We start from the raw sequence: 25648 nt of genomic DNA on the forward strand, positions 1-25648 counted from the left end.
GTTCTGGGACCTGGGTTCTCAAAGCAGCTGGGGTCTCATTCCTTCATTCAGTAGATAATCACAGTGCAGGTGCTGTGTGAGGCTGAGGATGAGGCAAGGAGTAAAAGCCATTCTCCTCCTTTAAGGAAAGGGGAATAAACACATCAGGGTTCAGGATAACACAGTCCTGGGGGACGAATCACCAGCACAAGTAAATACAAAGGATGGAGCAGACAATCACCAGGACCAATCAAGAAGGGCTTCCCAGAGAGCCGACAGTTAGTCCTCTCTAGGATGAGACGTGGAGAAGGGAAGAGCTTTTCAGGCAGAGCAAAGAGTGTAAGCAAAGCACAGAGGCAGGGCAGGCAGGGCTATTTGAAGCGGGGCCGGTGATCTCTCTTGGCTGTATGGGATGTGGCAAGAGATGATGCACATAAGACAAGTTGTGAAGTCCCGATTTCACCCGTTTTAGATTTCTAAGCAGAGCAGCGACTTGGTATGGTTTTGTTTTAGAAAGAAATCCCAGGCCATAGTGGGGTGAAGGACATCCTAGAGATGTGTACTGGCCCAGGAGGGCAATGCAGGGAAAGCTGGCTCTTTGGAACCACAGGCTTGGTCTGTGCTTTTGACACTTCTGATCAGTCATATTGGATAGAAACTGGACAATCTGGGTCTGTCCCCTATGCTATTAGGAATTTAGCAACCACCCAACCCCCATGGAGCTGAGGCTCAGGAATAGGGGAATGTGGATGACCTCAGCAGTGCCTCAGGAAAGTCTCTCTACTCCACCCAGGATGCCTTTTCATTCTGGACACACTTGCTGTGGTTCACTGGGGACATGGTCAATTAGAGGCTTGAGTGAGGGAATGAAGGGTGTAGGCCACCCTCTGGCATGGTCATTTTTCCTTCGGGTGCTCTGTGGCTGATTACCTGGCATTTTTGGCAAGTCAAGGCTGGTCCAGAGCCCTGTCATATCTTCAATTTCAGAGCTTGCCGTGGTGAAGGGAAGAGGCATTCCCCTTCTTAGCAACGTGCCTGCATGACAGGCACTCAGTAAGCTTTTGTGATCCCAGCATTCCAAAAAGTGTCTTAAAGACAATCTGACAGTAGGAGGATATGTTGTGTTTTTAGCAACAATTATATGCCAAGTATGGCCTGGGTGCTTTCACATCCATTAATTCTGTCTTCTTCCCAGTTGATCTCATGGGTGCATGTTGTTGACAGTAATGAAACTGAAGCTCAGGAAGGCTAAATAACCTTCCCAAGGTCACATAGCTATTACATGATGGAGCCAGGATTTAAACCCAGGTCACCTGGCTCCACTGTGCACTCCACTTTTATTCTCATTTCAAGTGTTCTTCTGAATTTGTGAAACTTTACTTGGCTTCTCCTTCCTGTAATGAGCACCTATTTCTATTACGTCACCCTAAGAAAAAGATGGCTGGCTGGGTGCAGCAGCACTTTCAGAGTCCAGTGAGGGTCCAAATCCCTGTAAGAGGAGCATCAGTAGAAAAGGATGCAGGTAGATCTGGAGTTGAGGAGCAGCCCCTCTACTGCCCCCACCACGTATCTCCCACCATACTGCAGTGACAGTGGCCCCCTCCCTGCAGTGGGCATTCCCTTGGCTTGTAGGTGAGGAAGCTGGAGCTTACCCACAGAACAAGTGGCAAAGCTGTGATCCACACAGGGATCCCCCTAACTCCCAGCCAAGACTCTATCCCTGAGCCAGAAATTTTCAAATGAAGGTTCAGAGGCACATCAGTCTCCCAGAGTCGCTCCCAGGTTGTGTAGCTTGTGTAACAAAATTCCACTGGGGAAGAAAAAGTATGTAGACTGAAGCAGCCTTGGCCGAGCTGCCTGGACTCTTAACAAATGGCTCTGGACTCTCTCCTGCCATGCTCCCTTCTAAAGAAGGCTTTTGTTTCCTCTAGATATCCTTGGTTAATTATTTTTAAATAAATAATTGTGTAGATGGTGGCAGGGGAGAAGCCTCACTCTGACCCATATTTGATCATGAGAGGACTGACCATTTTCCTTCAGCCAAATTAAATAGGCTAAATCCAGAGACTGTTTGACTTGAGACCAAATCGATGGCGGGGACAGGCTGGGAGGTGAACACACACCTGACTCCCAGCGTTATCACCATTCTCTCGGAAGCAGAGCATCTTGGGGAGGTAAATAGCTGGTCAGGGAGTCAGGAGAGAAACACAGTGAATTCCAGTTCCTCTGAGAGAAAAGGACAACAGGGCAGAGGCCAGGCCTCCTCCCAAGTTGCTTCCAGGGCAGGACATCAGTGGTTCTGCCTAAGCACGATCCTTGGGGGAGACAGTTGCATTCACTATTTAGAATCTGCCCCCATGTTGTCTAGAATTCTAGATTCTTAGGACAAATGTCAGGTCTATCCATTCTCTCCCCCCAGCATCCCTACCCCCAGTTGCCATGAATTGGAGATTAAGCTAGGAGCTGTAGAAATGTTATCTCTAATCCCAAAATATCCCTGTTCGTAGGGGTGGGGGGTGTTGTGGCTCAGTGGTAGAGCACTTGCCTAGCCTATGAAAGGCACTGGGTTCGATTCTCAGAACCACATGTAAAATAAAGAAAGAAAACAAAAGTCCATCAACATCTAAAAAATTTTATTTTAATAGTTCTGTTAAGGCAGTATTCTCTTCATTTTAGGAAAGGAAGCTAAGACACGGAGAGGGAAAGCAATGTTCCTATGATCACACACATGTGTGATTAAGAGCGAAGGCAAGATTTGAACCTGAGTTGGTCTAGTTCCAGAACCTACAGTCTTCCCACTGACCCTTCTTGCCAGAAAATCTGTCTTTTTATGGATTGGAAATCTTCAGTGTTCACGAGGTTCACATTTCTTTCTTTTTCTATCTATGACTCTTTGAACTGTTGGCAAATCCTGCTGGTAACTGGGTGGCCAGTGTAAGTGGAGAAAAAGGACCCAATTTAATCCAATGGGATGGAGTCGAAGGTGGTGAGTCCTTAGAGGACTGCAGACAGGTACAGAAGAAGACAGACAAGACTGGGCAGGGTCTGTTGATGTGGAGAGATAGAGGTCTTTCCTCTTTTAACTTCAGGGCTCCTGTTCTTAGGGGGGTAAAAAAGTGTAGTGCCCTGGACCAGAAGCCATTCCAGTGCCAAACTCACCCCCATAGCAGCCTTTGAATTGAAGGATGAGGGGGGAAAAAAACAATAGGAAAAGCCTGCAGAGCAAAGCATCAAGCCACTTCCTAGTCAAACAAGTTGCTCTAGAAGGTTAGAACCTGCTTTAGCATTTGTTTTTGTTTTTTTGCCCTAGTCCTCTTAAACTCTAGGTCAAAATAGCCTTGGGTCATATCCTTAGGAGGATCCAGGGAAAACTGGCTTGAGTCTCTTCTTAAGTTTTAGATCAAGGCTACTGGCTATGACAGTTTGCCAGAGGGGACTCAGTAGCCTCCCCTGGAAGGTGGGACTCTGCTTGGGGCAGGAGGCAGGGCAGGGTCAACAGCCACAGAATTTGTATACAGGGATGGTTCATCTTGGAACACTGGGCAAGGAAAAGGATGGCCTAAGAGTCGGCCCGCTTCTTCAAATGATTCCAAGCCTAAAGCATTTGGTCTCCCTCCCTTGCAAGACAGGACCCACTCCCTCCCAAACCTTTTCGTCAAATCGAAAACAAAATACAAAGTACATTGTCTAGGAGGGAGACATTGGAAGAGAGATGCCCTCAAGGACCCCCAACCTTGTCCTTGGCTATTTTATGGAGACTTCAAGCAGGACTTGCTTCTGCAAACTGGCCCTGGGTTCTTTGTTCTTCAGCTTCCTTCAGTTGCCTGGTCTCTGTCCAGCACTTGCCCGAGCAGACCTCCTTTTTGATTCCTAAGGAGGGTCAGAGCAGTGAGGGTTAGATACGCTTGACTCTCCCGTGGTTTCCTAAGCGTTCACCTCCTGCCCATGTGTGTTGCCTGCCTCACCTCTGCAGACACACCTTTCCCTGGGCCCTGGAAGTCAGACAAAGGGGACCCATCAAAGGAATGTGGGATCCAGGGCCAAAGACGACTAATTATAACCCCATCCATTCCCTGCTCTTCCTGTGTCCCCTGGTCTCTAGGTCTCAGCCAAAAAGTGGTAGACAGAGACCAATGCCTGAGCTGTGGCTCCTATAGAGGTCACTGGACAAGTGCCTCTTCTTTGCCAAATGGTCTACTTTGCAATTCCATATAGCCAAGAGACACCAGGAAAGCATTTCTAGAAGGTATATTGAAGAATAGAAGAAATATTCCAGCCAGGATGAGAAGGCTGATCTCAGCCTCCAAATCCAAACAAAACAAAAAAACCAAAAAACTATGCTAAAGCAATAACAAGCAGGATTCATTCAGTCTTTGATTCATTCAGCAGAAGTTTACAGATGGCTACCAAGTAGCAAGACTCTGGGTATACATCCTATTCTCATGGAGCTTACATTCTAGAATTAAAGTAGAGGCATGCTATTCTTGTTCCAAAGACAACTGGTAGGTGTGTGTGTGTGTGTGTGTGTGTGTGTGTGTACAGGAGAGGAAAAGGCATCTTGTCATCCACCCCTGAAAACAAGGGGAGCTGAGTCAGTATTCTGGGGCCCCTGGTGACACTAATGTTCCCTATTGGGTCTGTTGTTGTTTTGCAGGAGTACGCTACAGCCAGCAGGGAAGCAATGAGGTCACTTCCTCTTCAACAATCAGTCACCATGGCAACAGTGCCATGGTGACCAGCCAGTCAGTTTTACAGCAAGTCTCCCCAGCCAGCCTGGACCCCGGCCACAATCTCCTCTCACCTGATGGTAAAATGGTGAGTACACCTGGGCCATTGTAGCTCTGGAGCTGATAAGATAAGAGGCAAAACAAACACAACTTCTCACAAGGCCTGCCTCAAACAATGAACCATTGTAACCCCACAGGGGAAAATGGGGGCTGTCCAGAGCTGGAACGGAAAGGTAGAGCTGGTGACCTAGCCTTTGGCGGGTAGAAGAGGTGTTCGGTTTGAACCTAGCCAATAAATCTGACAGAGCTCTGCTCTCATTTTATTGATTGAATGCCTCATAAAGGAGCAAGCCGGGTGGGACGCTGTTTGTTTTGGGGCTGCCAATGACATTTGTGTTGATAAAATGTTCATTCATCCCTCCCCTCCAAGGCCTCCAAAGCCAGTGTTTTTAACCCAGAAAGCACCTCACTTTGAAACATGCCCTCTCTTTACCAACCTCCTTGGTACTGGTGAGAAGAATCATTGGCAAATCAGGATTTAGTGAATAGCAGGAGATGGAAGAAGTTTCTGGAACTGAGATTCTGAAGGACACGCATGTCGTGTCCATGAAGATGGAAGCACAAAATGGCAGGTGGGGTGGGGCGGTCACTTGGAGCAAGAAAGGCGGACTTTGAAGTTACAATTACCTGCATTTAGTTCCAGCACTTAATAGTGGCGTAGCCTTGGGCAGGTTAACTGAATTATACCTTCAGTCTCTTTTCCTCATCTATAAAATGGGGGCGATAGCAATAGGGTTGTTGTGGGGAGCATAACAACACGTGCAATATTTAGCAACAGCATTCAACACAGTCTAGATTTAATAAGTGGCAGTGTTTCTGTTATGTTAAGGTTGATGTTATTCTCATTAAATGAAATTTTCTATAACTAGACCCAGAGCCCCACACCCAGATGTAAGTTCAGCCAGCCTACTTGATAAAGGAATGGATAATTTGAATTTTTCAAGGTTCTAATCCTGTGGCAACACAGGGCAGGGGAGAGCAACTTGTGAGACAACAGAGGTATTTCGACACTAGTGAGAGTAGGAAGTGGAAAACTCTATTCTTTGGGTCATGCTCTGTGTTTCGGGGAGGGAGGAGCTGCAGGTTCCTGACTTCCCCGGGGGAGGTGGAGCTGCACACATTCCCGCAAGGCATCTGACCTGGAGGCCAGTGGGGGCCTGAATGGGGAGAGGGCAACAGGGAGCAGATGCCATTTTAGACCTTGACGTGGGTGCTGTGTAGGCAACACAGGAATAGTGAGTCACAGGTGACCAAGTCCCAGCTCCCTGGAGGAAAAACAAAGTGTAGTTTCTGGGGGAGAGCTGGCCCAGCCAACTCCAGTTTCAAGGGACCTGAGCTGGTCTCCCTGGTGAAGGGCAGTGGGGAGGGGATGGGATCCTTGCAAACCAAAAAAGGAAAGGACACCCAAGTGGGAGGCATTTTGCAGCTCTCTTGCCCTTCCCCCATCCCTTAAGAAAGATCCTTCTTCCTGAAGAACAATTCGTGTTGGCCACCTCATGAGAGACACGGGAAAGTCTTTATGATTTCTCAAGAGTCACGTCAAGACCCAAACAAATTAGAGTTAAGCATTACCCAGGCTTCCCTAGAGTTAAGCAACAGGTCTTCACTTTTCAGTGGATAAACTCTTCCAAGGCCCAGGCTGGGGATGCAGTTCTGGGGTATAGCGCTTGCTTGGTGGTGAGAAGCCTGGGGCTCCATCAATCCCCAGCGCCACCAAAAGAAAAAAAAAAAAAAACAAGTCTTGGCTCTTACAGCTTAAAAGTCCTTGGGGTTTCCCTTGGAGCTCTCCCACTCTCCACTCTTCCTTCTAAGAGTCCAGCTGCCTCGCCCAGGTCCAGGCTGCTCCAAATGCAGCCTGCAGACACTTTTTCTTCCCTTTCTGTTCCATGGTGCCCCACTGGGCAGTGTATTATTGGATTGATGATTGACTAAGATAGCGCTCCACACTGTTAGCAAACATCTGGAAGCTTGTTGGCAGGGACCAGATTTTCCCCTGTCTTCAGCACTCTGGCTCTTATGCTATGTCACTATCACTGGACACCCCAAATCAAGAGCCTGTTCCCTGTTAATATATAACAAGTCCATCACAGATCTTGGCCCACCAAAGCAAGAGTAGAATATGGTTTAAAAGGAACACAGGTAAGGGGACCCACATGTCCAAGTCTTGTCTCTCATGTACCAGCAGAAGGGTGGAAAAGTGCTTAACCTCAGTTTCTTCATCTGTTAAATGTGGGATAAAAGGGCCTACGTCATAGGGTTGGTGCAAAGATTGGTTACAGCTCTGTTCTAGGAATGACAGTTTCTGTGTGCTAACTTTCAATAGGACACGCCTTTCAAATCTGCCCCCAGGGATCGGTTTTAGAAATAATGTGATCTATTTGACTTTCTTTTGCATTGTTGGCCCCCCACACCTTCTTACCAAAATGATATGCACTGACAAAAAGCTGGCCAGGTTTAGGGTTGAAATCTGTGTGTGTTGAACTTAAAAAAAAAAAAGCATACACTGGATACTTTCACAGTATCAAGGCAATATGGCCCAAGGTTGAAAAGGTCAGGCCCGAGAGGCAGATTATCTACTTTCAACCCCATTCTACCCACTTGGGCACATTTCTTAACTTCTCTAAACCTCAATTCCTTGTCTACAAAATAGGGGTAATAATACCACCCACATAGGTGGTAGGCATGTGAAGAAATTGGCTCAGGGAAAGGACTGTCATTGGCAGCATTATATAACTCAGCTCTCCAAATTGTCATGTTAGGGTCACCATGATATCCTTGGCAGTTCTCTGGCTTCTCTCAGTCTTTGAGCAAATGAAAAGTAGTAGTCACCTTTTAGAGTAAGAAGAAGTAACTTGTCCAAGGTTACCCAAACAATAGTGAGTGGAAAGGATTCAAACTCCAGCAAAACTAGGTTTGAATTCTGGCTTCCTCTCTTACTTATCAGGTGACATAGAATTAGTCTCAACTCTTCTGAGGATCTGTTTCTTGATCTGTAAGGCAGGAACAATAATAATAATAATGCCTGGGTCACTATCTATTGAGAACAACAAGTGAAAGCAATTAACAAGCTCTAAAGCTATACATATTTAAATTGTTTTTAATCATTGGCATCCACTCATCTGTTGCACCATCTAAACCAAATGTTGAAATGGCAGTAAGATGACTGTCACTTCATTGACTTTCTCCAATGGACTATATTACCCAAGAGATTGAGTCTAAGAGCAGGTTACCAATTTTTTTTTTTTTTTTATGACTCTGACATTTTGAAAAACAAGTCCAGCAAACAGGCTGGTTCTCTCCTGTTTGATGTGGTTGGAATTCCTTCTTGGTCATGTGACTTCTAACTCATTTCTGGATGCTCATTTTAAAAACACAAACAAACCTGTTTGGGTTTTTTCATTCTTTTTTAAAATTAACCTTGGAAACTATGGATTTGACCAGAAGGGCAGGGCCAGAGATAGCGTCTTACCCGAGCACTGATTTGAGACCCATAATCTGAAGAGCTCTGGGTAGAAAAAGAAGGAAGAAGGGAAGCTAAATTGCTCAGACACATGATGTATCCTAACCCTAAAGCATCTCCCAGGGTTCCTGATACTCTTCACAACATCTGAGCTTGTTCAGAATGAGGGGAAACAGTCCTTTCCTAATAACAAATTTAGAAATTATTTTAAAACTATAAATAGCAAACTATCGTGAAAAAAGTGTGTGTGTTAAACTGATAACTCCATTCTAATTATAATTAATGGGAACATTAAAAACATATCTGATAACATCAGGATCAAAACAAGCACACCTATTACAGTTGTTTTTGATTAATACTTTTCAGGAAGTTCTAACCGACAGACATGTAGACGCGTTTGTTCTAGCAAGCAAGAGCCTCTGTTAACATTTTTTATTGCTTTTTTCTTTTTGTTGTTGTTGTTGTTGTTTTACTTGTAGATGAAACAATGCCTTTCTTTCTTTCTTTCTTTACTTATTTATTTATTTTTATATGGTGCTGAGGACTGAACCCAGTGCCTCACAGATGCTAGGCAAATGCTCTACCACTAGAGCTACAACCCCAGCCCTCTCTGTTAACATTTTGTGCTTGTGATGCAATTATACACTTGGAAAAAAAATATATGAGGGAAAAATATTGGTAGGAACAAGTAAAAGGATTCAATTAAGTGGCTGAGATTAAAGTAAACACCCAAGAATCAGAGTAGATTTTCCTTACTAATCTGTCATCAGAATATAATGGAGAAACAAAATGGGGAGCTTGCTTAGTAGCTTGTCATTACAATATTAGCCACTTGACAGGAGGGAAGGAAGAAAGGAAGGAAGAAAAAAATGTATAGTGAAGAGTTGGGAGGAGAAAAAAAACCCAGAATTATCCAATAATGTTTTAGCTCCCCCAATCCTTAGTAACAATTATGGGGGGAGGGGGAGGGGTGCCCCACATAACAGATAAGAACTTGGGCTTTAGGGTCAGACAGACCTGGGCTTGAATAAAAGGGGTGCACGTTTACTAGTTAGAGAATCTTAAGCAAAATAAATATCTACTCTGAATCTCGATTTTTCATCCATGAAATGGGCAGGACAGAAGTATCCTCCTGGGATTGTAGTGGGGTCTGTGAGTTAACCCATGAGCAGGACTCAGGGACAGTTTCCCTGTGCTCCTGCCTGGTTCCTAAATACTCTCTCCAGGAAACCCCAGGGCATTTCTTGAGCTATGTTTTTCATAGTTGTGTCTCTACACCCATAATGTAGAAGGCAGAAGGCAGAACAGAGGGTGCATACAAAATGACCTGGGGACACATAAGCAGGATTTCTGAAGCAAAGGTAACGTGCAAAGACGATCAACAAATGCAAGCCCCACTAGGGCAGCAGCCTTGCCGGTTTTACTTGCTGCCCTATTCTCAGCCCCTAGAGTATTTGTCCCACAGTAGGTGCTTCATACTCATTGAGTGAATGGATGAATTAGCGAGTTAGCTGTGCCAAGGAATTGCTAAGTCCTGTCATTCTGGAAACTGCCCTCGGTATTTCCAGTTGCACTCATGTTACTCTTGTTTATCCTCTCCAGCAGATAGCAGTCTCAGGAGGAGGTTTGCCCCCCGTCAGTACCTTGACGAACATCCACAGCCTGTCCCACCACAATCCCCAGCAATCTCAAAACCTCATCATGACCCCCCTGTCCGGAGTCATGGCCATTGCACAAAGTAAGTTCTCTTCTTGGTCAGAACACTTGGGGCCAGGGAGAAGAAAAATGGGAAGCAAATCAACATGATTTTTAAAAAGGACCATAGGCACTCCGCTTTGTATCTAACTTCTTTAGTTCCTTTTCTCTCTCCTTAACAATATTCATATTGTTTAGTTCAAAGCGAGAGGAAAATTTTGGAATGGATTTGAATCCTGATCACTAGCTGGACGGCACAGGTCAAATCATTGCACTTTATGAGGTTCAATTTCCTCATCTATAAAGTGAGTTGTTGAAGCCATCAAATGGCAGTGAATGCAGACATGCTTGTAAATCTATAAAGCATGAATATGTATAATGTCACAGCTTATGTATGTGGCATATTTTTCAGGCAGTTCTTTGTGTTGGTGAGGATGGAGCAAGACATGTTGGGTTTCCTTCTGAATAGGAAATTTTATGTGGAGCCAAGACCTCTTTATAACTAAAGGTGAAAATACATGGGGAGGATCCAGAGGGACACTGTCACAGTGTGTCTGAGCTTTGGAAACTTTAAGGAGAAATAGGTAATTTAGGCACATGCCTAAAGACAGAGAAATGTACCAGTTCCTTTCGGCACCAGGAGGCTCCCGTTCCAATACAGGCTGCTTCCCATCACAGACCGGCCATTCCAGCCCATAGGAAGCCAGAAGCAGGCTGTGGCTGTGGATATCTCTGAAGAGTTTTCATGTTGACAAGTGTTCTGTGTATTCGTAGACTCACTGGGACAACTCAGGGCAAGTCACTGATTCTCAAAACCACCATGGTGACCCTCAGAAGTATTCTGAGATGACTCAGGAGAGATCTAAGGGTGACACATTGGTCATCTTTTACTTCACTCTGTATTGCCCTGTGTCCTCTTGGCCATTCTTGTGTCTATTGTCCGTGTGAACCACCTCTTTGTTTGCTTCCTGAATTTTTCTTTCCTTCCCTCATCTCTCCCTAAACTGGCTCTCAGATTTTAGGATCACTCGGAACTGGGATCACTTCCTAAGGGAATGACTTACGTGTCATTTGAGGGCAGAACAGGGCTGGGCCCACTGGAGGCACATAGATTTATTGACTGAGTTTGACTGCTGGGAAATTAACACATTCTGCATTGATTTATGCAGAAGGAGAATGGGAATGGAGAAGCCTTTAGAAAACTTGCAAACTAAAAAATTATTTAAAATTTACTCTCTTTTCACAAACCCTCTGGTATGTGTGTGGACAATGATAACCTAACTAATAGCAGGGTTTGGATTGAGAATGAGATAGGATACCTGAAACCAGCTTGCTTGCCCTCTAAAAGATTAAACTAAAAAAACCCATGGGTAAGATAGGCACTTCCATACTTCTATAACCAAAATAATACACCAGTGTTCCACTTGCCTTCCTTCTTCCCATGTCAGGCTTTGGCTGACATACACAGTTGTATATATTATTTTGGGTACAATCTGAACTAAAGTTTTCTATAGAGCCATTGCATATTTTTCAATTTTGTTCTTCTAAATCTCCTCTGCCATACTTCTCTGTCTTCCCACAGTGGCCTCTGATAGCAGGTGGGCAGCACTGGAAGGTACATTAGATGGGTGGGTGTGCATGTGTACTTGGGGCACTCAGTGTGAAGAATGGCGAGGATCAGCTGCAGACTTCTGCAGAGACACAATGGTCCCACCCCAAGGAGTATCAGATGAAGAGCCAGTTGCAGAAATTCTCATTGAGCCAAGACTCAAATGTTGTTGCGTATGGAGGCTGTGTCTGGGGATAAGAGGACTCAGGATACAGGATCTGTCCATGCCAACTCCTCATTCTCTATTCGTCCACTGGACTGCTTCCAGCAGAAGCTGCTTAAGCAGGAATCTGTGCCCAGAAAATGGATGAAAATATCAAGAGTCACACTGCAGGAACTAGAATGACATCAGAGGCTCTCCATCCTGGAACTAAGGCACATCAGGATCGCAGACTCTGTGGAAAATAAGATTCCTAGGCCCCACCTCTGAAGGTTCTGAGTCATTAAGCTTGGGCAGGGCTCAGGAATGTATATTTCTTTTTTTTTCCCCGTTTTTTTTTTTCCTTTTGCAGTTCTGGCGGGGGGGGGGGCGCCTCACACATGCTAAGCAAGTGCTGTACCATTGACCTACTTCTCCAACTCCTGGAAGGTATATTTCTTAAAAGAGTGCCCCCAAAAGGCTCTGAAGCTCAGGAAAGTTTTAGAACTATGCCCTCAAATATCAACCATAGTAAACAGATGAATTTGCTTTTTCTGGCCAGAGATTTCCTCCCACAAGAGCAGTGACCATGGACTCCTGGAAAAATAGCCAATCTGTGGGGCTTCCTAGGAGACTGAGACCACAAGTAGGGGGTGGCATAGTGAAAAAAGATATCAGAGTTTCAGGTGATAGGCTGGCTTGGGGAGAAACCGACCCCTCCCCAGTCAATTGGAGATGGTGCTATTCTGATGATGATCAGAGGGTCCTACCCCCACCTCCACCCAGGAGAGTCAAGAGGAAGATTACTCCCCCTTCCTTTCTGTTCAGGGGTCTTAGCTTTTAGGTTTCTGATAACAATATCAGCTAAAGCTCTGTGAGTAAGCAATTGTTGAGGACTTTGTGCTATCTCCACGGAGGACTTCCCACAAGGCTACTTATGAAACCATCTCTGATTCAGGAAAGGCTCTCTAGGTGTCCTTCCTGAATCTAGATCTTGTTTCTGGATTTCTTTCTTCAATCCCATTCTTCCCCTTACTTCGATGAAAGCATGAACAAAGGAACTTTAATCCAAGAAAAAGGTTTGTGTGTCTTCTCTTGTCCCCACTCCAGCCCTGCGTCAGGTGTCTTCCCCAGAGTCCTGCCCAGGGAGTAAGCTACAGAGTGCATACCAGGGGACCTAGTCCTACTCCAGGTCCTAAAAGAGGTCTCAGGATATAGATACAATCCCAAGCCACAGAGGCCCTCATACCCCCAGAACAGAAAGATGGCAAGATCCACTGCCACTGTGAGGGCTGACCTTTGACTTACTACTTCCTCCTTCCCAAACCTGGAACTTTTGATACCACAAGCCCTGTGCAGACAGTTATGATATACTTATTTCATAGACCCACTGAGTTCCAGTGCTTTCCTCCGGCTCTGCTATAATCAAGAGAGTTGTCACTTGACTTCCCTCTGGGTCTTTGCATAGTCTGCTATATAGGGTCTTCAGACCTTTATTTTGTTTTGAATCAAAATGTGGGTCCCTACACACCACTGCCCTCTACTGGAAAGACAAATCTGGGCGATAATCCATGACCTAGAATGAACACCTATAACTCTGCCAAGGGCACCAAGACAAGCATTTTTTTCACAGTCCAGCGTGGGTGGGAGCAGGCAAGTAGAGTCAGCTTTCCCGGGTTTCTGGTAACCTCAAGGGAGCTGAGTTGGGGAGTTTCACAGGATTTTGGGAGTTTCTCCAGCTCCAGTCAGATTGTTTTCATGAATGTCTTCATTCCACAACCCACTGTGGAATTTGAACAAGGAAAATCATCTCTCCAAGTCTCAGCTTCCTTGTCTACAAAGTCGCCTCCCATGCAGTCTCTTACCTAACAGGCTCATCCTGCATACATTGAGCAGGAGTTCTGTCAATGATGGTTGTCATGTGGTCACCTCTTCTCATCCCTGAAGCCATCTCTGACCTTTCTCTCTTGCCCCCACAGGCCTCAACACCTCCCAAGCACAGAGCGTCCCAGTCATCAACAGTGTGGCCAGCAGCCTGGCAGCCCTGCAGCCCGTCCAGTTCTCCCAGCAGCTGCACAGCCCTCACCAGCAGCCCCTCATGCAACAGAGCCCCGGCAGCCACATGGCCCAGCAACCTTTTATGGCTGCTGTGACTCAGCTGCAGAACTCACACAGTAAGGACACAAGAGTGATGGGGGAGGAGGCACCCCGATCACTTTCCTCTTTGGGTGGTGACTTTCTTGGAAGGTTATTGGCTTGGTCACTTTTCCTTACCCATAATCAATCAAAATGATTTATCAAGCACAACTCTTTGTCATGTCTTGCTCTTCCTTTTTTAGTCCTCTTACCTACCCACAAGATTCCCAGGGGCAGGTGTGTGAAGAACAGCTTAGGCCTCCATGTAAAGGGGAGTTGGAGATGGGATGTGGAACACACAGCACAATTTCTCATTCCAGTACCTGTGGGAAAGGTACCACTGATCAGCTGTGACACTTTCCCAGGGAGGCTCAACTTAGGCTCTTCAATCCAAGATTCCAAGCAGCCATTACCAAATAATTCGAGGAAGCATATAATGTGTATCTTGTTTGTCTCTCTGAAATAAAAGAATCTTCTGGAGTCCCTACACTCTCAATTTATAGGCCCTAGATATTTCTAATCAAAAAAACACAAACATAGGTGGAAACTATTACCTGCACACCAACCCAAATGAGTGTCAGAGTTTATACCCTTCACACAGAGGAGACCCCACATCCAGTTTCTATACCTCCCCTAAGTTTGCCTATCTCTGTCTTGCATCCTAAGACAGACTTTCAGGCCTCCAGGCCTCTGGCCAGGTCTGCCTATGGCTCCTGGACTCTGAGTTTGGGAGGAGTCATGAAAGAATGGATGGTGTCCCTGCTTCAGAAATACCAGGAAAGTGTCCAGTGTAGACTCATCCTAAGTCAGACAGACCTGGATTTGAATCCTGGCTCTGACTCTTAACAGCTGTGCAGCAACTGGCAGATTACTTACCTATGCCGATTCTGTTTCTCCCTGGATAAAATGGGAATAGTATGCTTTATAGCGTGGTTATGCAAATTAAATAAAAATAGGGATGAATTGCATAAAGAGTCTACTAAGCATAAAGAGTATTAGAACTGCAAGTGATTTCTTACTAAGGGGCTCTCAGAGGGCAAGGATGGAAAAGGGGATTTGAGTTTCTCCCCTGGAAACTCCTGAACAAAGCTGTAGGTCTGAAAGAGAACAGCCAAGTTCAGCCTTCTATCCTCAGGGCTCAGTCCCTACTCGGCCGGCAGAGCTGGTTTCTGGGCACCATCTCACATTCCAATCACATATTCGTGACTTCTAAAAATCTGCCACATCCTGTAGCAGAGTCTCAGACCACAAGTGGCTCACTTCTCTCCCCCAGAGCTAGGTGATATGCTCCTTCTTTGCTCCTACCCCCTTCCTTGTCTGGGCAGGCTCCTTTCATGGCCAAGCCTGGGACAGTCAGAGTGGTCATCGGTGACCTGTGGGTTGCTGAGGCCCAGCAGGCCTGGCTAGCCACAAAGAGAGAACACAACAACCTCCCTGCATAAGAAGGGCAAATTGAGGCAGCATGTGACCTTCACTCCCATTCCCCACTGGAGGACTCCTTGGTAGGCTCTGTGTTCTGACAACAGGCTTGTCCCTCCCTTATAGCCAAGCATCCGCATGTTTTCATTAGTTGATCATGTGACCTGGAATTTATTCTTTTTTAAAAACTTGTATTTGTTATTTTTAGATATTCATGACAGTAGAGTGTATTTTGACATATTATACCGACAGGGAGTATAACTTATTCTAACTAGTATCCCATTCTTGCAGTTGTATGTGGTATAGTTTTACTGGTCGTGTGTTCCTATATGAACATATAGAAAGTTATGTCTGATTCATTCTACTGTCTTTCCTATTCTCATCCTCCCTCCCTTCCCTTCATCCCCCTTTGTCTAATCCAATGAACTTCTATTCTTCCCTCTCCCCTAGATTATTCTTATTGATAACTAACCTGAATCAAAATGTTCCAGATGTGGTAGACAAGTACTGGTAAAACAGAACGTTGAGTCACATGCTCCTGAAAGATTTATTTGAATCTGGTCTCCTTTGGTTTATCCTTTCTATGTCTATGATGTCATAAGGCTATGACATCATTTCAGTGCCAACTAGAATAGCCCAGAATAATACAATTAATTGTACATGTGTCTAAATGCAGTTGTCAATCAGTCTACAACTCTGGCAGAAGACCTGGTGTTTTGAGTCATGGCTGAAAGAACAAACCTGTGCTTGGCCGTGTACTTCATGTTGGCTGGCTACTTAGAATTTTTTTTCTTTTTTGAGAACTGAGCTACATTTCCCACTGAGCTACATTGCCAGGCCTTTTTATTATTTTATTTTGAGACAGAGTTTCACTGAGTTGCTGAGGCTGGACTCAAACTTGTGATCCTCCTGCCAATGTACCTGGCTAGAACATTTTTTGACTTAAAATCTTAGTTGTGCCACAAATAATTAAGGATCACTTGCTGATAGCCAGGCACCTATTATTTTATCGAAAGTCAGAGGAACAGAAGTGTTCCAAAGTACTACTGTATACAAGACACTGTGCAAGGCTGTTCATGATATCTCCTCACCTACAATAGCTATCAGCACCATTTTACAGGTGAGGAAACTGAGGTTATATAACTCAATGAAGGAGCCAGGTCTTTGCCACATTGCATTCTTTCCAAACATAACCATAACCCTCTTTTATCTGCCCAGGGAAACAGGAGCTATACCATGGAATGTGGAAGTCTGTAGCTGCATATGTAACTACATCTACACTTTGATTTTGTTTTCCCTCTCTCTGCAGTGTATGCACACAAGCAGGAGCCCCCCCAGTATTCCCACACCTCCCGGTTTCCATCTGCGATGGTGGTCACAGACACCAGCAGCATCAGTACACTCACCAACATGTCTTCCAGTAAACAGGTAATGCCTGCGGGATGGGGCAGGCATGGGGCGGTGCGGATTCAGCCACTTCCGAGGCTCCTTTAGTTACTTGCTAAAAGAATTTCTGAGGTCACAGGCCAAAGGGGCTTATGCTCCCCCAGCATCCCTAACAAGAGCACTAAATGAGGACTGAAGTTTGCCAGGTCACTGGAGCCTGAATCACACAGAGCCATTAGGCGTTGAGATTGAGCACTCTGCAATGGAATGGCAGAGGGTCATAGAAAAGGTGTTTCCATGCAGGACTCGGGAGATGGTCAGATCATTTGTTGAGTTTCTTACTTTGCAAAAGTGGTCAGTGGGGAAGGTGTGTGGTGCATCAGGAATCCTGAAGCTCATCCCCCCAGGCCAGGATCCACGTTAGACACAGACACTGGAAGCTCCAGGGAATGACCCGATTCTGCCATCCCATGGAGACTCCCCCAGTAGACAGTGTGGCCATTTCAGGGGTCTGCATTCAGTTGGTGTTTTATTGAGAAACCTAGAATCTACTTCCTGGTGTGCTAAAAGTGGGGAATCCAGAGGCTTAGTCACTGCTCCAGTTGATGAGTAATTGCCACTTCCCCACAGAGGAGACGACTAGTAAAGACAAGCAACCAACAGCAAGGCTCATGGCTGCAGCTCAGATATCTGGACTGCAGCAGGGCCCTGTGGGTTAAAAAACAAGACGCCATGTCTGCACACAGATGATGAGTCCAGAGTAACACAATAAGGCCTTTTAGTACCTGGGGTCTGAGAAGTGTGGGAACTGTTTGGCCTTTATTGATTACTAGATAAGGAGGCGACAACCTTGAACTTCATGTCAGAGGGCTCTGCAGGATTGTCTAGTTGATGGTCTTTTTCCATCTGAGCCCTGCAAATCATACCTCATCCACTACCTTGTGCTTCTGAGATTCTTTCATGGGCTCAGCAGTCCTTGCTCTTTACAGTGCCCCCATCTTCTAGGCCTAGAGTGAAGTGGAGCAGGTGGGTTCTATTTCTCATTCTGCCATTAACTACTCCTGTGAACTTGACCTCCCTGAGCCTTCAGTCTTCATCTTTAAAATGATGATGATTGTAACATCCTCTTGTTCCAAGGATTCAGTGAGGTCTCGTAGATTAAGTGCCTTGCACATCTTAAGTGCTGAAATAGACACATGACCTGGGCAGCTGGGCTCTGGCATTGGGGGTGGAGGGAGAGGGGTGTGGGACCTGCTTTGCCACTCTTCTCTCACCCAATAGAAGATGAAAGGACAACCCCCACCCCACCCCGTTGCCCTGCCCTTCGACTCCCGTGCAATTTCCCACTCTTTGTAGTGAGCAGGGAAAACATTTATCTGTGCTCACAAATCTCAATCAGGAGGGCAGCCAGGCACAGCAGCCCTCCTTGGGAATACCTTCCCCTTTGAAAGGTTTATCAATCCATCTGCCACTTGGTCAGCCCTAGACAGGACCGTGATTAATTATTCCTGTCTTTCCCAAGTTGACTTTGATGCTTGCTTGTTGAAACGAGTCCTATGAATCCAGGAAATGGTCTCTTAATCAGAATGCTTTAAGATGCTCCCCAACATGCTGCTACCAGCGCCCAAGTGGCTTCTCTCCTCTATTGGACACAGTAGCCAGCCAACCTTGACATTGTGTGAACCGCCTGTTAATGTACTATGAACTTGTCTCTGCATCCTCAGATAGTTCAGGAGTCTGGCAAGAGACTCGTTTTGCAATTATGAAGATGATTATTATACTCAGTAAGGAGGAAAAAAACCCTCATGTAGAACTTTATAGTTTATATTTCTCATGACCACCATATCATCATTTTCTTTTTATTGCAATCTAAGTACAAAGAAACCAAAGCTCAGAGACAGAGTGTGACCTGCCCAAGGTCACACACAGATTGTAAATTCTAGAGCATGACCTCTGGACTTTGGTCTTTGACTCCAAATCCTGGACTCCTTCCATTTAAACAACATTTGCCTTCCAATACTCATCTTTTTATTTATTTATTTTTTTTGTTGAACCCAGTGCAGCTCTTCCACTGAGCCATATCCCTAGCCCTTTTAATGTTCTATTTTGAAACAGGGTTTCTCCAAGATGCTTAATGGGGGCTTGCTAAATTGCTGAGACTGGCCTCGAACTTGCAATCCTCCTTCCTCAGCCTCCCAAGTCATTGGGATTACAGGTGTGTGCCACCACACCCAACCCAATATCCCTCTAAAATTCCCATGGTAATTGTTACTTGTTCTGTTGTCTGTGGTGGTAAGGAACCAAAGTAAAAAATTAAGCTAAGTTCCAATCAGATAAATTTCTTCTTTCAAACCAAAGGACAAGGAAGAATAGAAAAGCAGAATGAAATAAAATGAGGTTCAAGTGCTATCTCCGGACAGCACAAAATATCCAAGGTGAAGACAGTTTTTACAAACTCTGTTCCTAGGGCAAAAAGTCACAAGTGAGTTGCCAAAGAGTCCTGGTAGCAATTTTTCTTTTTTTTTAAACTATTTTTTTTCCAAGAGGGATTTTAAAACCATTGCTAAGTGTCAGGAGGCATATGAGGTGAGGGGAGAGAAGTTTTTCTTGTTAAAAATGTGTTGGGAGAACTTCTGGATTAAACATAGTTAAACACCTCAGGCAGGGCTTCTTGGAACATTTCACTTGAGTGTAGAAGTGGGTCATTAGTGTGCACTGTGCTCAGGTCACAGGGACACACTCTGGGCAATGCTATTTTAGAGGCATGTGCAGTGGTAGGAAAAGCTGAGAGACCTAAGTCTGCTATGTGACCTTGGGCAGTTAATTGCCCAGTGTAAGACTCAATTTCCTCATGTATAAATGGGAGGAAATCCTATTCCCATCTCACAAAATATTCAAAGTGGAGCTCCTTCCCAATTCCTCTCCTGTCTGAGATCCTTTCTGAAGACTGGTGTCTTCCCTTGTGCCGATGCCTTCAATATTGCACTCAGTGCCTGGTCTACGTGGTCAGAGGAGTTCTGACAGTAACCCAGATCCTGGACCTGAGCTCCTGATCCCTGTTTCCCATTCTGCTGACACACAGGTCCCCTCTCCACCAGCTCCTGGAAAAACAGCAAGTAGTCCAAGGACTACTCAAAGCACCCAAGCCCTTTGTGTTCACCTAACTGCCTGGGCTAAAGTAGATATTCAGTAAATATGGATGGATGATGGATGATGGATGGATGGATGGATGGATGGATGGGTGGGTGGATGGGTGGATGGATGGGTGGATGGATTCTGAATTAGTATATTTTGAATACCTTCCACTTTCTAAGCATCCCTCCAGGCACTTTTCTATCTTACCTTGTCTGGCTAACCCCCTACTCATCCTGCAGAGTAAATATTTGTATGCCTGATTTACAGAGCAGAAAATTGAGATTCTGAGATGGGGAGGGTTCTGGACAAGTTTACACAGATGATAAATTCCAGAGTTGGACTTCTCATTCCAAATCCATTAACAACATTCACTTTCCAATGTCCATTTTTAAGCACCCATACTCAAGACCCAAGATTATGCAAGTATAAGGCTAAAACCAATCTGTGAACTTTTGTCTGTCTGACCCCAGAACTTCCTGTTGTGAAGACAGGCATGCCTCAGGGGCCTTGGGGATCACGTTTCAGGAACCCCAGGCTGGCACTTTCTTCTGCCAAGAATCCTTCTGCAGCTACTGCCATCTGTCCTTCCCAGAGCATATGTCTCCCCCTCCTCCTCAAGTCGTGGGTGCTGGCAAGTTGCTTTCTGAGTGGGTTTGTGCCTGAGCTCTTGCATAACAATGCCCCACTGGTCTGGAAATAAGACCGCAGCAAGCACTGACCTTGGTTAGGACAAGTGTGGGCAGGCTGTAAGCCGACTCTTGTTTCCACAACTTTCTCTACCCCACTGCTTCACTTCCTACTTTATAGGGAGGGCAAGAGAGGCCCCCAGAGCAGTCACTAGTCAGGGGTGCTGACAAGAAAGAGGTGGGCAGCCTCACCATAAAACCTCTGTGGCTGTACCCTCTCTCCCAACTCTCTTCACTGCGGGCGGGGCGGGGCACAATGGTCTGAGGGCTAGGCACCAGCCCCAGAGTTAAGCAGATCCAGGCTCCAAATTCTATCACTTTCTACTTGTGTGACCTCAGGGAAATGGGTTAGCCTCTCCGAACCTCACCTATAAAATGAAGGGAATGACACCTCTCTCATGGGATCATTGAAAGGACTGGTTGTAAGAGGACTTGTAACACATGTCACTTGGTGCCTGGCCCAAAGGAAACAGCCAGTTCATGGAAGCTGGGTCACACTCGGATTCCCGACATGGTGACCCTGAGGATTTCCAGAGCTTGGGAAGGAGGTTTTTAAATGACAAAGGGCATTTTTGTCCCTGTTGCCACATGGAAGATAGAAGGAGATGGTCTTATATAATCGTTAGGAGCACGAGCTTGGCTGTCGTGAGAATCTGGGCACAGGTACTTACAATCTCTTTGGGCTGTACCTCTGTAAAATTGGAATTATAGTTTTTACTTTCAATTAATAGAGCAACACTTATAAGTTAATAATGATAGAAGTGGGTTATCTGTGTTAGCCTTCTCTCCTTCCTCGCCCTCCATTCTCTCTAGAGCCCACTGCAGACTGGCTTTTGACCCCATGTTCCCCTGTGTACTGCGCGCTCACACTGCTATGTTGCTAATTCCAGCAGTTACTTTTCAATACCTTTGACACAGCTGTTCACTGCCCTCCTTTTCCCTGGATTTTAGGGTGCCATCTTTCTGGTTCTCCTCCTACAGCCCCTTCTCATCTCCTTAACTAGCAACTCATGTGTTGGAGAGAACAGGGCTCTTTCTTCAGCCTTTTCTTGTCTATACCCACACCTGAGTGTCCTCCAATCCCATAACTTTGGATCAAGTGCACACACTGACAGTTCCTTAATTCAGTTCTGCCCACAGAGGGCCTCTTGACAAATGCAATACCTTTGACAGGGACATGAACATGCCAAATATATCTGATATGCCTCTCAAACTGAACATACCTAAAATAGGAACTCTCCATTTTACCCCTATTGGTCCCCACCCAAATTTCTTCCTCCTTGGGCTTCTCCATTTCCAAAAATTGTACCATTTGTTTACGTAAGATACCTGAGAATACTGTTGATTCTTTTCTCTATGCCACACATCTGGTCCATCAACAAGTGTTGCTGGGAATCCTTCAGAATGCATCCTAAATCTGGCCACTTCCCACCATTCCCATTGGTACAATTCTAGCCCTAGTTCAGGCACTCCTTGTCTCCAACTAATCCCCTTAGAGGCCCCATCAGTAGCCAGAGTGATCTCTCTCTTTTTGGGGGGGTGAGGAGGGTACCATGGATTGAACTCAGAGGCACTCAACCGTGCTTATTTTCCTACAAAGTACTTATCTCCATTTAAAGTTGATTATATAGGAAGATATGTATTTACATTTACTTGTTTGTCATTCAAAACTCCCATTAGAACAGAAACTCTGTGAGGTTGTGGGTAGACCTTGTCCACAGCTGCATCGCCTTACCCCTAAAAGTGCAAGTCCATGGCGGGCACCCAACAATGTGTCCAGTGAATGAATGGCAAGCACCTACTTCAGAGGGTTGATGGGAGAACTACTTTGCAATGTTGGGAATCAAGCCTAGGGCTCAATCATGCTGGACTAGTATTCTACCCTTGGGCAACACCCCCAGCCCACGATGGAAGAAATAATTGCAAGAATGTGTATGAAGCCCTGAGTGTGGCTCCCGGCACAAGGAAGGACCACAGTCTGTGTAGCTGTTACCATCATGCAATGAACCTTCTCAAGATGAGGGCCACTGCTACCCCATCCCAGATGGATAGTCACTCAGGGATCTTATGGGGAGGCTCCTGGGGGGCTGGGTATGCTGGGCCTCTAGTACTAAGGGACCACAGTGCACCCCTTATCAGATGTTTGTGTTTAGACTCTGAAGGGGGCAAATAACTCTAGTTCCTTTGACAACATTTAGGGCTCTGCCACCATTTTATTATTTGAGCAAACATTTGATAGCTGGGAAGCCCATCCCTAATGACAGGTCATAGAATCTCACTGGCGTCTCCTTATCTGCCCTTCTTGTTTGCTCTTCTATTGAAACCTGCAGGGTCACAAGCCATTTTCCCTCTCCTCTACCTGAAATCTGAAATTTGGAAAAAGGCTGATAGTGGGAAGTAAAGAAACTCAAGAGTGGGGGTGGGCAGAGGGAGAAAGAGAAGACAAAGGGTATGAAGAGAACCCTGGCCACGCCCTCAAGAATGTAGGAGGGACAGAAACCTGTCTCCTTACATGAATGCACAACTCAGGCCCACTCTAAGAGCCCTCAAGAGCAGCATGGAGAGAAGCCCCCTGTGCAGGATTGTGCCAAGCACCATTTAGAGGACTTCAGCTATATCAACCCATCCAAACCCACCACAGCCTTCATTTATATGGGAAGAAATTGAGGCAGAGAGGGAGTAACTTGGCCAAAGCACAGCATAAGTAAATAAAAGACTCCTAGTCCCATAAAGATCTCACACCGGGACTGGGGGTATAGCTCAGTTGGTAGAGTGCTTGCCTTGCATGCAAAGGCCCTGGGTTCAATCCCCAGCACACACACACACACACACACACACAAAATCTCACATTGGGAGATCATCCCAAACCCATTTGAGTCTCTGCACACTCTCCTATTTTCATAATCATTAGCTCTCTTTAAGCCTTGTTTTTCTAATCTGTAAAGTAGACAAAAATGGTAACCCCATATGGGGTTGTGGTTAGGAACACTGATTTATGAGATAATAATGGAATGATAGGCCTCTGGTAGTTGTGGTAGATATGTGTGTGTGTGTGTGTGTATGCACATGTGCGCTGTGGGCAGGGAGTCTTGAGAGAATAAGCCACTAAGCCAAAAGGCAGAACCCTGGATGCCAATAAAAGTGAAAGAGGAGGAAGAAATAGAAAAGGAAAAGGAGAGGAGGATGTTGCCAAACAGTTTAATTAAAAGAGGTCCAGTGCTCTGGAAGGGGGAGCTGCCCCACACAGGTGGAGTAACTCCTCTCAGAGGGCTGCTCCAACCATTCTGGGGTCTCCTTTTCCAGCCCCCAAGAAGCATAGCATCAGAGGCTTCATCCCTTGAATCCTTTCCCTAGTCCTTCAAGTTTCTTGTCCTAATAGTAACAAATCTTGAGAAAGCACTTTGCAATTTCTAAAGTTCCTTCCTGGATGGAAAGTTTGAGTAAGGGGTCATTTTCTCACATGTCTTATGGCCTCGCTGCTCCACGTAGATCAGCGCATGGGAACAGCCTGGGAAATTCTTAGAAATGCAGATTCCTAGGCCCACCCGGTCTGAGAATCAGAATAGAACCAGAGTCTATGTTCTAATGGGCTTTCTGTACTGGTAGGGCCATTAAAGTTTGAGAAGCAGTGATCTAGGGCACCCCTGTGCTTAGAGATCTTAGGAAGAAACACTTCCATAAGAGGCAACCCACCCAATTGCCTTTGCCACTGGCCTGAGTGCTGTATAAATACCACTCTCACAAAAAGAGGAGCTCAATTTCAGGGTTAAGGTCAGCATGTTAGGACTATTACAAGGTCCCCAGCAATTTACTTCTCTCCACTGAAGTGGCCAGAAAAGCCAGCTCCAAGGAAGTGTGCTTCAGAACCAACATGTAGAACTGCCTAGCCCTAGATGCCCAGTCCCCCACCCCCAGCTCTCTCCAGCTAAGCCAGGTGTCAGCTCCCTTGGAGAAGCCAAACTAATGTCCCTGCCTAATGCACACAGCTGAGCTCTCTCTCCTCTCTCTCTGCAGTGTCCACTGCAAGCCTGGTGATGCCCACATATCACTTACTTGGTGCACAGCAACAAGGACTCTGTTTTCTACACCGTCACCCTTTGGGCAGCTGTCATGGAAAAGCCCAGTGACCTGACAAGCACCTGTGAGAGGTCCCTGCTTAGCTGACATCCTGCTGGCACCTCAGACAATCCGCTCTCGGGAGGCGCAGCCTGAAGCCCAGCTTCCCTTCTATGCAGTATTGTCATGATGCCTCTCCCAAGATGTCGAGTGCTCCTGTCCATCCTAGAGGTGGGCCATACGAAACCGCACAGGAGGCAGAGGGAAAACGGTAGAGCCCGTGTTGTGACCCTTCATTGAACAAACTGATGCGAAAACTTGAATCTGTTACTGAAACAAGGAGAGGAGGACACGCACTGTTGAACTGAGCCAAACCCACTGTAAATATCAGCAAATCCCTCTCCCCACCCCCAGCCCAAATGATCTCGAGATTTCTTTTAAAGAAGTAAATTTGTCCAATGGGTGTAAACTATAAACTACTGTAATTAAGTGCAATTTCCCCTCCGCATCGTCTCCCTCTACCCTGTATATAATACTAAAGTGCCTATTAGTTTTCTTTGTAAAGGTCAGAGCTGAACTTTCAAAAGTGATTTGCCACCTCTCTCTTCCCCATGGAGAAACACCCCAAATGGGAAGTGAAGCCCTTCACCCACCTCCCTCTGGCCTGGACACACAGAAGGACAGCATCCTTTGGACTGACCACCAGCTAACATCCATCTCCCAATGTTAAGACACACACCTCTGGATGCCTGGAGGGGCTGGAGATGTCAGAGTGACATCCTGGCTTCCAGTGGGGCCAGGAGTTCAGCCAGGGCACACCCAAGAAACCTCAGGGCAGGGACACTGACTGGCTGATAGCAAAAAAAAAAAAAAAGAAGAAGAAGAAGAAAGAAAAAAAAGTGGCCATCTCAGGAAGCCTCCTATTAAAACAGTTTATTTTATCACTGCCCAGAGTCTCATATTTCTGTCTCAGACACCTCCCCTGCCATGGTTCCACCCAGAGCCTCTGGCCCTGGTCTCCTTGGGGTTTTCCACTTACCCTAGGGATCGAAGCCTGTGTCCCCTGGAATGTGGAGGAGCCTGCACCTGCTGTCCTATCCCTGGAGTCTTTGCGTCACCTTGCCTGCTATTCAAAGTAGGGGAGCTTTGGTTCCCCCAGTC

The 25648-nt window shown here is 45.9% G+C and overlaps 1 protein-coding gene across 6 annotated transcripts in view; it reads left to right on the forward strand.

The window, feature by feature from the left end:
* The window catches only part of Hnf1b (HNF1 homeobox B), a 51578-nt gene extending 26143 nt beyond the window's left edge, over positions 1-25435 (forward strand). For 3 of the 6 annotated variants that reach the window (XM_015495329.2, XM_015495331.2, XM_015495333.2), the window contains exons 5-9: positions 4634-4794; positions 9829-9964; positions 13649-13843; positions 16534-16652; positions 24446-25435. In XM_015495329.2, coding sequence (XP_015350815.1) covers positions 4634-4794; positions 9829-9964; positions 13649-13843; positions 16534-16652; positions 24446-24466 — 632 coding nt within the window. In that variant the 3' untranslated portion in view covers positions 24467-25435. The remainder of the gene's footprint in view (positions 1-4633; positions 4795-9828; positions 9965-13648; positions 13844-16533; positions 16653-24445) is intronic. The other 3 variants (XM_015495330.2, XM_015495332.2, XM_015495334.2) reach the window with 2 other exon arrangements.
* The last annotated feature ends 213 nt before the right edge of the window (positions 25436-25648 follow it).

This window comes from Marmota marmota, unplaced genomic scaffold (genome assembly GCF_001458135.2).
Source record: "Marmota marmota marmota unplaced genomic scaffold, marMar, whole genome shotgun sequence".
Taxonomy (NCBI): domain Eukaryota; kingdom Metazoa; phylum Chordata; class Mammalia; order Rodentia; family Sciuridae; genus Marmota; species Marmota marmota.